The sequence below is a fragment of the Mauremys mutica genome, chromosome 19, assembly GCF_020497125.1.
Source record: "Mauremys mutica isolate MM-2020 ecotype Southern chromosome 19, ASM2049712v1, whole genome shotgun sequence".
NCBI classification, from domain to species: domain Eukaryota; kingdom Metazoa; phylum Chordata; order Testudines; family Geoemydidae; genus Mauremys; species Mauremys mutica.
The window spans coordinates 2,357,648-2,371,482 of NC_059090.1; the positions used below are offsets into that span (position 1 = coordinate 2,357,648).

The 13,835-nt window shown below is 39.8% G+C and overlaps 2 protein-coding genes across 5 annotated transcripts in view; both read right to left on the minus strand.

The window, feature by feature from the left end:
• The window catches only part of RNF43 (ring finger protein 43), a 116,101-nt gene extending 105,691 nt beyond the window's left edge, over positions 1–10,410 (minus strand). For all 3 annotated transcript variants that reach the window (XM_044994331.1, XM_044994332.1, XR_006574457.1), the window contains exon 1: positions 8,195–10,410. In XM_044994331.1, coding sequence (XP_044850266.1) covers positions 8,195–8,425 — 231 coding nt within the window. In that variant the 5' untranslated portion in view covers positions 8,426–10,410. The remainder of the gene's footprint in view (positions 1–8,194) is intronic.
• A 3,226-nt stretch (positions 10,411–13,636) lies between these two features.
• The window catches only part of HSF5 (heat shock transcription factor 5), a 69,200-nt gene continuing 69,001 nt past the window's right edge, over positions 13,637–13,835 (minus strand). For both annotated transcript variants that reach the window (XM_044994335.1, XM_044994334.1), the window contains exon 6: positions 13,637–13,767. In XM_044994335.1, the coding sequence (XP_044850270.1) occupies positions 13,700–13,767 (68 nt within the window). In that variant the 3' untranslated portion in view covers positions 13,637–13,699. The remainder of the gene's footprint in view (positions 13,768–13,835) is intronic.

Genomic DNA, 13,835 nt, shown 5'->3' on the forward strand with positions numbered 1-13,835 from the left:
GTGAAACTGACCTAATTTTCTAATGTAGACCAGGACTAATCTACCATTATTTTGCCCATTCACCTACCTTGGTTAGGGTTAGGTCTACTCTTCAAAGTTGTACTGGCATAGCTACGTCAACCAGGGATGTGAAAAACCACACCCTTGACTGACACAGCTATGGTGACAAAACCCCCAGTGTAGACACAGCTATTGATGAAAGTGCCTCTGTTGATGTAGCTAATGTCATGCAGGGAGGTGTTGTCCCTAAACTGACAGAAAAACATCTGCTGGTGCAGGCTGAATCTACACTAGGGGGCCATGTGGTGTAGATTCCACAATGTAGACAGCCTAGGTCTCTCTAAAGTGCCTCACAGTCCTTTCTAGTTTTGACTAACCTAAATAATCTTATGTCATCCTGCATAGTTCACTCCTGTTTTCAGATTACTATATCAAACACCCGATCTAATACAGAACCTGGAAGCACACCACTTTAGCCATGATGAAAATGAACTATTTAATTCCACTCTTTGCTTTTTATCCCTGAAATAGACCCAGGCCAGTTGGGAACAGCAGAGTACTAGAAGGGAGATATACTGGCCACTGGATAAGCAGTTTTGTGTTCCCTGAGTGACCAGAGCAGGGGCTGCTCCAGGCTAATGAGAACACCTGACTCTAATTAACCTGCTAAGAGTCAGGGTGAGGCTGTTAAGCACCTGACTCTAATTAAGGCCCCGCTGATACTATAAAAGGACTCACTTCAGTCAGGCCAAAGGAAGCCAGGGAGCCAGAGGAGAGGAAGTGTGTGCGAGCGAGGAACTGGGAGCAAGAGGCGTGCAAGAAGCTGAGAGTGAGTAGGCATCCTGCTGGAGGACTGAGAAGTACAAGTGTTATCAGACATCAGGAGGAAGGTCTGGTGGTGAGGACAAAGAAGGTGTTGGGAGGAGGCCATGGGGAAGCAGACCAGGGAGTTGTAGCTGTTGTGCAACTGTACCAGGAGGCACTCTAGACAGCTGCAGTCCACAGGGCCCTGGGCTGGAACCCAGAGTAGAGGGTGGGCCCGGGGTTCCCCCCCAAAACCTCCCAACTCCTGATCAAACACAGGAGGAATTGACCTGGACTGTGGCTTCTACCAGAGGGGAAGGTCTCTGTGTTGTTTCCTGACCCACAGGGTGAATCTGTGAGGTGAGCAAATCTGCCAATAAGCACAGGACCCACCAAGGTAGAGGAGGAACTTTGTCACAGTCCCATTGCCATTTTTTGTATCTACCTCATGACTACTTAGTTTCTTTAGTAGCCTCTTGTTAAGAACTTTTGACAAAGGGCCTTGGAAGTCTATATAAATGTCAACCAGTTCTCCTTTATCCACTACTTTATCCACACATTCAATTAATTCTAATAGATTAATGGGATATCATTTTCCTTTGCAGAAACCATAATGATTAGTCCCTATCATACCATAATCTTCCAGGTGTTTTATTATTTATTATTCTATTTTTAATTATCATTTCAACCAATTTACCATGTGCAGATGTAATGCTTATTGGTCAGTAATTCCCCCAATCAGCCCTAAAGTCTTTTTAAAATACAGGTAAAGCATTTTTCATCCTGCAATAGTCCAGAACAATAGCTGTTTTTAACAAGTTCTTATTTTTGCTAAAAGCTCAGCCACTTCATACCGGAGCTCTTTCATAACTCTTGGATCTATCATCTGGGCTTTGTTCAATCATCATTTTGTTCCAGCACCTCTCTCAATCTCTGGTAGTACCTCTTTTTAATACCAAAAAAAGAGCAGGTACCTCCCCCAAATCTTCTGCAGTGAAGACTGATGCAAAGAAATAATTTAGTTTCTGAGCAATTTCGTTATCATTAATTGCTCCCTTCAACTTCTGATGATCCAGCAGACCGAAATTCTTTTGCAGTTTTCCTGTTTCTGATGTAGTTAAAAAATGTCTTTTTGCATTTTTTATTTAGTGCTTTGAGCAATTTGTTCCTTGAAATTCATCTCAGCCCTCTGAACTTCCCTCTTACATATTGCTTACTGTAATTTATGTTCCTGCATCTTGGCATAACTAGGGTTGCTGTTATACATTTTGAAAAATCTCTTTGGCTCAGGTAACCTCTTGAACCTTGCCAACAGAGGGTAAGACTAAACAGGAAAAAATGCCCCGCAGCAATGAGTCTCAGAGCCCAGGTCAATGGACTCAGGCTTGCAGGGCTCATGCTTCAGGGCTAAAAACAGCAGTGTAGATGTTCAGGCTCAAGATTGGGCCTGGGTTCTAAAACTCGAACATCTACACTGCTATTTTATGCCCCACAGCACAAGACCCATGAGCTAAGACCCAGGCTCTAAGAAGACTCACTGCTGTGGATTTTTTTTTCTGCGTAGATGTACCCACAATCATATTTACTTTCTCGTTCTCCTTTTTGTTCAGCCTTCTGTGATTCTACCTTTAGTTTAAGTAGCATCCATGTCACATCCAAGGACTTTTTTCTTTACCTTTTTCCTTCAAGGTCTTTTTGACTAGACTTTATTGAAGTCTCTCTTTCTAAAGTTTAGTGTCACCATGTCCTTTTTTGATACTTTGCTTAGGATGTTGAACCTATACCATGGTCACTATTAGTCACTCAACTACTGTTAATTCTTGAACTGGATCTTGTATGTTACTTACTTTAGACTACGGCCATGTCTACAATAGTGAGTTTACAGAGGCACAACTGTACCAATGCAGCTGTGCCGCTGTAAGATCACTCGTAGCCATTCTATGCCAACGGAAGAATTATGTCTCCTGTCGACATAATTAAACCACCTACATCGAGTGGCATTGGCAGGAGAGGGTCTCCTGCAAACATAGCGCAGTCCACACTGGTGCATCTGCTGGTGTAACTTATGTTGCTCAGAGGGGTGGTTTTTTTCACATCCCTGAATGACATAAATTATACCAACAAAAGTGTTCGTGTAGACATAGCCTAAGCTCCTCTTGTGTGCTCTAGATAGACCTAGATGTTCCAAGAAGCAATCAACATTTAAGTGTCAAGAAATTGTTTCTTTGAACTTCATTCCATTGTACCATACAACCTGTTTATATGTGGGTAGTGGAAGTCACCCTTTATCATAATTTTGTTAGACTTCGCTGTCTCTGATTTCTCTCAACATTGTGCACTCCATATCCTTTTGTTGATCCAGAGATCAACCATATAGTCCTACTAATATATTTACATTTTTAAAGTTTGGGATTTGTATCCATATACATTTAACTGAGTTCACTCAGAACTATCATCTCCCAACTGCACTATCAACTCCAATACTGGGAACCCTCTCCATTTCTAAACTTTGTAATCTGGGGCTAATGTTGGATTCTGTTCATCTGTGGATAACTTGCTACACTGGTTAATTAATCTCACTGTTAAATTCAACCTTACTTGTAATCTGAATTGATCTAGTTTCAGCTTCCAGCCATTGGATCTTATTTAGTATTGCTAATTCTAGGTGTTCAAAAATCATGAGTCAGATCCCCAAATCATGTCATTGATTTAAAATTAAGTTTTTTTTAATAAAAAGTTGAGTTTTTTCTTTGCCTTCTGAGCCTTTAGGATGTTTTGCTTTATGTTTTCAGGTTTTTCTCTGCAACCATCAGAACTAGAAGCATATTTTATTTTTGTTATTTATTTTTTTAAAGAACTGAGTTTCTCATGCTATCTCCTGATTCTAGCAACTGTGATTTTAAGAAAAACACCAAATATTGTGAGACTTGTAGTCAAATCACAAGAGTTGCTAACACTGACATCTTTGTCTGCTAAATTACAAGAGCTCGCAACTATCAGAAATCTTCCCATGTTGGTTTCTACAGACTATGATCAATCACCTCTTAACTGTCTCTTGGATAAAATTATAGCTATAATTTGAGTTTCTTAAAGGTCTTGCTATCTGGCAGGTTTTTCAGACCTTGGATCTCTCTCTCTCTCTTTTTTTTTAACCCTTTCTAATCTATCAACATTCTTTTTAAAATGTGGACACCAGAACTGGATACAGAATTCTTAATACTGATCTCATTAATATCATATACAATGGCAATACCATGTTTCTACTTCTACATGAGTTTGAACAGTTATACATCCCAAAAATAAATTATAATTAATGTTTAATTTTTAATTCTGAACCCCATGCACATACGCATTTCAATACAGTCTTTAGTTATATGATCACATATTTCCTCAAATAAGTTTCATTATCCCTAAATCTCTAATGGAAGAAGGCAGAGTCAATCTGAAGTATGGCTCTATCCCTTTTTTTTCTGGGAAATCTGATATTTCTATTTTTTTCAAACACTACAAGTGAAACTAAATGATTTACCCAACATCTAATGGAGATTGGGGCATGGATGAAAAAGCAAACTGGCTGAGACTCAAGTCAGCACAGAGACAGATAATTACAAAATAGAGAAAAGGAGAAGTAGTGATAGAAATGTTATTAGTAACCACAATTGAGGCAGTTCATCTGCCAAACATTTCTAAGGTTTGAAATTGGGGGCCATTTTGGATCTCAGATGCTTCTGGATCTCCAATTAACAGCAAAGGTCAAAAGTGCTTTTTATAATGTGCTTATCTAGAAGGTTGTGTCCTTTCCTTTTTAATGTAGGGATACTTCCTGCAATTATCCAGACTTTTTCATATCAAAGATAGATTACAGCAAGGTGCTTTACATGGGGCTGCACCTTGACACTGTTTGAACATTGCAGCTAGTGTAGAATACTGCTGCTCACTTACTAAGCAATGGTTCATGCTGAGAGCATATTATTTCCATTTGAAGTATAAGGTGTTGGTTTTGACCTATATAATGTCTCAAGTGGTCCTGTGTATTTGAGAGATTATTCTCTCTTTGTGACATATTACCTCTGGAGTGCCAGAGCTAACTGTCCCCTGGTTTAGACTGGAGGGGGCTGATGGCAGGGACTTCTTAGTGAGGGATCCTTTGCTTTGGAATTATCTCAATCCCCTATACCCTCCCTAGTCACAGGAGCCTGGATTTGGTGACCTTTGGGACATACTGCAAAATTCAGTGTTTTCCCAGGCTTTTTCTGGTATAAACAGAAAGGATGTTTCGGAGGGGGCGGGGGGAATGGGACTGAATTTGGTCTGAGTTTGGGAGGGTTTTATTTATGAAGTCATATTTATAAAGTCTGATACATTAGGATTAATGTTGATTTTTAAACATTTTAATGCACCTAAAGAATATGATATATACACTGAAAATAAAAAAAATATTCTGATAGTGATATTTACATGTTTGGTGACACTAAATTCCTTATATAATAAATTGGCTCTGTAACAGTAATTATTTTGGTCAATCTAAGTGTACCCTAGATAGAGAATTTTCTTTTAACGTATGAGGCCTAATTTTGCAGCCCTTGGCCCCTTATACATGAGGAATCCTACAGCAGTGAAAGGCAATACCTATGGAAGAAAGGGCTGTAGGATATGCCCATAAGTGATTAACATTTTACTACATTAATTCTGAAGCCGGATTCTTGTATCATTGTATTAACAATTTATATTTTCCAATATTTTGTTTTCAGCATGTAGCTCTCTAGTTAACTTCATTTATCCATAAAAGGCTGTTATATAGCCTTTAGCTTTATTAGTAGAACTAAAAATCTTCACAAAGGACTGTTCAGACATTTTTCTCTTCAGTGGTAACACTGATAGTTTATGTACAGTTGTGTTTAGGACGACTGACTGGTTGTACATTACTGATTTTGAAATGTAACCATGTCATCACAACTTTAGATCTAAACTTGAAGGGTGTTTTTAAAAAAACAAAAACAAAAAACAGCTTTTCTCGTTAGCTGATGGAAATATAATGTTGTGTTTAGTATCTAAATCATATATAAGGACTTGAACCTGTAGATACTTGCACACATGCTTAACTTTATTCACATGAGTAGTCCTATTGATGCCAAAGTTAAGCACATGCAGGACAGGGATGTTATTAATACAAGGACAGTAAGATATTCCAATATACTATAATTAAGATGTATTTCCCTGTTTAAATGTAAACCCATATATAGGCCATCCTATTAGTTTCTTATATTTGAGTTACTTAAACCCTTTTCATTGTGTACTTTGAGGAAATAAAGTGAATTTGCTCTTACTCTTACAACAAGCTACAACTGTGTATCTAGATTTCAACGCTTTCAATGGGATCCATGTGCACACAGGGGCCTTACCACATGGATCCTACAGCAGGATCCGACCAACTTTTTTTTAAATGGCACTGTATTGTATTACCTGAGTATCAGTATGTTATAACATAATTAAAGACATTATACATACACACACGAGGTCAGAGCTAAAATTGACTATGCTTTTCTGGCCATTGCCTGGCGTGGTATAAACATCCTGTAAATGAAGATAGTCTCTGACCCCATAAATTTAATCTTAGGCCCTAATCCGGAAACTAGCTACACGTGCTTGGACCTTTGCAAACCAGTGAAATACCACTGACTTCAGTGGGACTCTGAGATTGGGAAATGTCCACCTGTACAAAGCTAGTTACAGAATCAGTGCCTAAAATCAGACACACAATACAGTTCAGTATATGTTTACATACATTAGATACATTAAATAAGATTAGTGAGAGTTTCTCCAATCTTTTCATTTTGTGGACATTTTTATTCTCCCATAGATTTAACACTCCAATGTTTAGTTCTCGAAATAGTTCATTCTATGGTGCCTTAGAATGGGTTCAGCTTCCTTCTAATAGTAAAAGGATAACAATTTGAAAAAAGCTGCATTAGGTTAAAATGTTCAAACTTCCATGCAACATAGGATATCCTCTTTTTTTTTTAAACCTGTCAATATTCTATATTTTGTGGGTGAACATCTGAAGACCTGTATGCTCAAATGCAGCACTTATATACTGCACAACTGTAGATTTTGGTATGGCATGAATATTGACTTCATGGGTGTTGCCTGAGGACAGAACTCGTCCTCAAGTATATTTGTCGAGGATAATGGGAATATAGTTTAATATAATAATACTTTGAACTGGGACTGAAAGTGCTAGAGCAGAGCAAATTGCTTTACAAACCTGAATTAAGCTTCAAAATGCCTCAGTGCCTCTATCTTGTATTACTGTCCATTTCCGATTTGTTAGCAGAGGACCATATATTGCAAGACTGGCTCAAAGATCTTTCTGTTCTCCCACTGTTATATACAATTTAATGTTTTAGTTACTGAAAAGAGTCAGTGTCACATTTGGAAAGTCACCACAGGGAACCACTTTTCAGAATTAAATACAACTTCAAAATTGAAATTAATAAAAACTATCTGTCTTCATGAGCTTTGTAGTATCTGATTCTTGAACATGGATCTCAGTTGTGTGTGAGAGACACACAAGGCAAGTCACTGACAGACAAGATGGCACATGAAGGTACTCCAGTAGCACACTATGCGCTGCTACAATGAACCGAACTCTACAGATACATTATGTGAGCAATCAGCCTGCTCACTGACCAGCACAATTGTGCTTCTGTCACAGCCTCGGCTGCTATAATCTGTTCAGAGGCTCTCCTCTCTCTTTGGATGAAGATGTTAGAAACAGATATTGATTACACTTATAACAGGTAAGGTACTGACGCTGTGGGAACCTGCGAATTGAGGATAATTTGCCTCCTTAGCTGAGCCAACACTCAGATCCTGGATTGATAATTATGGAGGGCAGAATCCACCTGTATCCCTCAGCTCCATTAGAAATATAAAAGTAAGGGGAGAGGTAGGGGAATCTCTCAGGATTTCAGCAGAAAGCCCATCCTCTTTGAGTGGTGTTTGCCCAACATGGAAAGTAGCTCACCAGACTTTGTATTGTATCACCAACTATGACAGAAAGTAATAAACCCCATAGGAGCAACTGAACATGTCCATACATTCAGCATTAGGACACTAGCAGCATTAGTATACAACTGCAGTTGATGACAGGACGAAAAACAGTTAGAAAAGAAATTATCTTAAGAGACACAGTGTGAAAGGTTAAAGAGCAGTAGGATACTATACTACAAAGCAAACAGGTGGGCATGGTTCCTCTGGTTACAAATGTACACTTGGGAAATAAAAACAATTCCACTGCACTAGGGGCAGTAAGGGGGTGGGATGGGGGGAGGATACAGCACTAGGAGCATAAGGCCAATGGAATGGGACAGAATAAAGTTTCTCTTACCTGCAGCAATTTTCCTTCTGCTGGAGTAACCTCAGCAACATTAGCAAACACTCCTTCCAATGTGATTGGCTCCACTTTTAAGGGGATCACCCTAATAATAGCCTTCTGTGCTGCTGACCTCTCTGACTCCACTGCCAGTGCCAGCCCAGTATGGCCAAGTCCAACCTGCAGTGTAGCCACTAGCAGCCAAGGCCAGAGGACAGCCAGCTGCAGCTGGGGGCCAGCACTCATGCTACCAGCTGCAGCAGTGCACTTCGGCCACACATATCGCTCAGGAATGCGTCCTCACCCCACCAGCAGGTTCCAACAGTTGACAGAGCTGGTTAAGTATAGGGCTTTTGTGTGTTTCCAGTCAGTGGGGCATATGGGAAGGAGGGGAAAGGGGTTCAGTAACCTACAGCCCCTTACTCCTGGCACTCCTTATAGGGTTCCTCTTCTGTTTCTCACCATAAAGGTTTCTCTTCCTTGGTGCCACGTGCCCAAAGGCCTGTGGAGCCTTAACAAAATTAAAAACAAAACACCAACAATCTAAATCAAGCGTTTCTCCTTCTCCTCCAATGGATAAATCCAGAAAGATCAATATAAACTGAACAAACGGGCATTAAAAAAACCCAGCCAGGGCATACAACAATACTATGTAGCATTTCAGTCCTGCCTGAGCTAATCACAAAGCGAGTCTCTGCCATGCAAGAAGTGTCTCTACAGCTCCTGCCCTTTCAGGAGTACATTTCAGGATGATCAGCAGGTCGAACACATCAATCTTAGATGCGCTTGGCCTTTTCTCCAGCTAGTTATCTTCTCCACATATCTCATTCCCAAAAGCACAAGCTCTTCCGATTTAACGTTAATTACAAGTATCAGTGCCCTCCATCAACTCCACATATTAAAGAATAATGTTGGAGGAGAGCGGATATTCCCCTTCGATAATTACAGCAGTATTTTTAAAGTTCAGTATAAATAATAAGTGTTTGCTTTTGGGCTGTCCTCCAAATTTATTTGATCCCTGACATCCCTGTTCTGTTAGAAATGCCTCTCACTTGGGCTCAGGGATCAAGATTTATTCTCCTGGTTCAGCATAAGGATAGGAAATCACTAGTAATCTGTGTTTGGAGTCTGTTTTAAAGCACATATCTTCTGATCTTCAGTTCCCAAAATTCATTAGATGAACAAGAGGCTTCTCAACCTATTTTCAAATTCCCAGGAGGTAAAAAGGCCCCCAAAACATTTTAAAAGTTTAGGCACAGGCTTTGAGAAAAAAGTTACCAACATGTCCTTGTTTTATGCTATTCCTGTGCACGCTCAGGAACTGCTGTAATTGCTTTCAAGCACATGTTAATACAATCGTAAATAAAAGCACCACCAAAAAAAAATCCATACAGGCTACCCAAAGGTCACACAAAAAGTACTGAAGAGTCTTCATAATTGTAGACACGATAGAGAAATTCAGCAACTAAAATGACTTGGGACACTGATCATTCTCCTGAGAAGGGAGATATGGATTTTTAAGAGAGATCTGCAAACCTGCTGAGTAGTCTGCCTGCAGGAATCTCCAGGGGCTGAAACAGATGGAAATGTTTCTATAAATCCTGGCCAAAACCAACTTTTAACAGCTTAGCAAAAACTGTCTCTTACTTTACCAACCTGTTACTTAGAAAAAAATAATTCTCTCTCACACACACACACGTGCGCGCGCACAAAATGCAGGTAGATAGGAATGGAATTCCACAGCCCAAAAGACAATCCAATAAGATCAAAGGTAGAAATTTACTCCAGGCTGAAAGTTCCTGGGCCAGACATGGCTGAAAGTTAAGTGTCCAAACGCAATCGAAAGAGCTTAGAATGAATCCAAAAGCATTTCTGAATACTCCGTTCAAATAAAAAAGTCTCTCTCTTCTCGTTACAGCACATACAATGATCAGCTTGAAATGTGGGGAGCGAGAAAGAAAAAGTTTGGAAATATCAGCAACAATCCAGCAGCAAACCTAGGCAGACTGCTATCAGTATAAAGTAGGCAACAAATCCCAGAAGCAAGGACTCTGAATCCTGAGGTGGACTTGGAAAGTGATGTAGATGTCGGGGAAGAGCTTTCCTTCCAGAAAAGCACTTCTGGATCGACTCCCTGGAGGAGGAAGCCTGTGGTTTGCAGTTTGTGTTCCTCAGCTCTCTGCCTCCCTCCCCTGGGACTGCAAGCTTTCTCTCTACCTGCTGACACAAAGTGAGGGTGGAGCAGTCATAGGCAACAACCCCACCCCCTTGATGTCTGGTTCTCAATGCTCCTGGACTCCCTCTCCTGATCCACAGCTAAACTGCATTCAACACATCCCTTACTAACTTACTAACGATAAAGCTATCACATATAAATCAGGGTCATTGACTGGTCCTTCAAACTGACATTAAAGCAAAGTCTGTGACCAACATAGCAAAGATAAAAATAAATAAATTAAAATGCAAAGTCAGATCAATAAACAAATGAAGTAGGGAATTTATCAGTGGGATGGCAGGCTCTTTCCCAGCCTTCCCGTGACACTCTGAATGGCATCAAGCCAGTATCTGAAGCAACTCCCCTCTGTAGAATGTTCTGATTTATTGCAGCCTTATGTCTTCGGCCCTGGGAAGGACTCTGTCCATTTCACGCACAGCTTTTCTTCAGCTCTTGCTAATTTAGATTCAGTAGCCCTTTTCTAGTTGCTACTGCAAGAACGTTTCAGGTCAGGCTGATGTCAGAGGTCTGGAATTCAACTGTTATTCTCCTCTGACATCACTGGGAGGTGAATAATACTATAGGTCAGACCTATAACCTCAAAGTTAGGTTGCAAGTGGAAGTTTGTAACTAGGCATGTGATGGATCTGTGTTGAGGAGGAATCTCGGAAACCCCTCCAAGTATATACAAACCCCTCCAAGTATATACCATACAGAAAATATGCTATCCTATCCATCCAGCCTCTCATTAAGCTAGTTAGGAGAGAATCTCTATAAAACATGTTGCTTATGAAAAAGAAATTGCACTCAAAAACATGACCGATTAATGACCCTTTGGAGCCAAATTCATCCCTGGTGAACTCCACAGAAGTCAATGGAGTTACACAAGGGGGAAATCTGGTAGATTATACTTTTAAGAAGCCTATCAGTGCGGCAATGATTTTTTTAAATTTATAAAGGTGCTATCAGGAACTATTGGTTAAAATATTTATTTTTAAATATCTACATTTTAAAATTTAACACACATATTGAGAATATAAATGCAACATCTATTTCACTTTAACAACTTTGGTTGCAGATAACTGCAACCATGATCTGTATGTGCTGCTGTAATTTTACATCTCAGTGTAACCAAACTTCACACCGTTCCCATTAACAAGAAAATAGAAAACAATGTGCCTGGTTGGAGCAGTCACACTTTATTATTTACTGACTGAAATACATCCATGCTAAAAGTGCCGAAATATTGAGATGTCCAGTCTGCCAGGTTACCCAAGACTTGTTTGTTTTGTGCAATACTAAACGGATTTCTTTACACAGTGAATGTCCTTTCTCTTCTGCCCTCTCACAATGTGCCTGAGAGTTAATGAAGGATAAGGAAAGCTACAGCTGATAGTACTGTGCATGTAAAGTATGGCAGGAGATCCAGCTCCATGGCCTTTTTTAATTCAGAAAGGTAATAAATACTAGGATTTCGTAATTAATCATTAAAACAATAGAACCTTAAACCATGCCAAGACTCCTTGACTCGCCTCTCCAAAAGAACATCACATCTTTTGGTGTAGACAGGACTGAGAAAGTTAAGACAGGAAGCTTCCTTACTTCATATGTAACACCTCCAGTCTGGCAATGCAGAATTCCAGTGATCCCTATAACTTCATATTCACTTCTTAGTCAGGGCAGCTGAACTACACAGGACTCTCTTCAAAACCTGCCATCACTCCCTTAATGGCAGAAACTGCTAGAGGGTAATGAGGCTCTCCCCTATTCCAACAGCATCCTCTGCAGTAGCCCCAAGCCCTTCCAGCCTGGGGTGCAACAAACCAAACTCAGATTTCAGTGTTCCTGCTGTATTGCTGAACTCCTTTTCCCTTTAACTATTTGAATGTATAAAGTCCACTTTTTCCTATTGGGTTTCCACATATTCTAATTTGACTGCAGGGCCTGAGAAGATGCAACCCCCTAAAACATTCAAGGCCTCTGAAAACTTACTGTATGCATACAACAAAAGATGTAAAATGGCAGCTCTGAGGAAGGTCAGTATAGCAGTACTCCTGCTAGTGTGCCATGACCAAGAGCATCCCCCAGCTTCCAACTTTCTAGTCTGGAGCCTTGGTAGGGGTTTAAAAGGTCTGATCTTGGTTCATCCTACCATCCAGAGTTTTTCTGTGAGGTCCTGAACATAGCTGTAAGCTGTAGAAAGATTTAGAGGCCATAACTTGGTTTCTGACAAATAAAGGCCTATTCACTCTGTTTCTTCCTTGTGCATTTTCCCAATTATATTGGACTGAGTCTCACTGACTATAAAGATACATGAACAGGCAGGAAACAATTAGAGTTACATTTTTCAATGCTGCCTCATTCACATATATTATCCTAACACAACAAATATTGCACATGCATCCTTTATCCCTCTGTCAGTATTTCAACAATAAATATTAATACAAATACATAGCTGTTAAAAACCTTAACTCTACTGTCAATATAAATAAAATTATATTAAACAAGTGTCTTGTGAAGACCTACTTAAAATAAGCAATACAGTAAACAAAGAGATGACTTACCATTATAGATATCGCTAGAATCAAATGAAATTATTAAAACAGAAGAATGTTTCATTTATGTAAAAGATCCAGCGGCTGTTGTGTGTGGTGGATGCTCATCAGTCGGACACACTTGCTGATGAAACAGAGCACTGTGCTTGGAAGGAAGAGCATTTCCTGAGTAATCACTTAGAAAATGAGCTCACTTTTCTCTCCTGGAATCCCTGACTCACTCAGACCTGGAATCTTGTGACCTCCCAATGTTTTTGTTTCTCATACAATTCCCTTTAAAGGGCTGCAGTAACTCCAAGGAGATGCACTGTTAGCACAAAACTGGGGCTGTGCTGACTATACTCCCCAACAAAGTGAAGTAGAGAGATTCCAAATACAACGTGAGAAACAGCTTGCTCCCCAGTAAGAAAGTCTTGCGGAGGCCTTTAAGGTTTCCTGTTTACAGAGAATCCAAGCTTTTTGTTTCTAAGCAATTTTAGGCAGGTAAACAATTACTACATATTAAACACTCTGGCCGCTAGATGTTTTACAATCTGTCAAAGTAGAAAATGTAACAAAAGAGATTCAGTAAACAATGAAGTGACTAGTTCCCCATAAAACTCACAACAAAAGCAAAAGGAAAGAGATTTTTTTTTAAACAGTTGAAAAGTTCCAAAGTGCATATTGTGTGCAAAGCACTGCCTCTGGGGTCTGATATGGAGAACCCAGTTGGCAGTTACTGCACATTTTCACATGCTTGTCACCCACTTCTCACTCTCTTAATTCTTCTTTTGGAAAGTGTTCCTGTTTGCAAGCTACATCCACCAGTAGATGGAGATCTAGGAGGAAAAAAAGGAGCAGTTATACAGTACACATTAGGCTTCTCACCTAACTACATCTAGGGCAG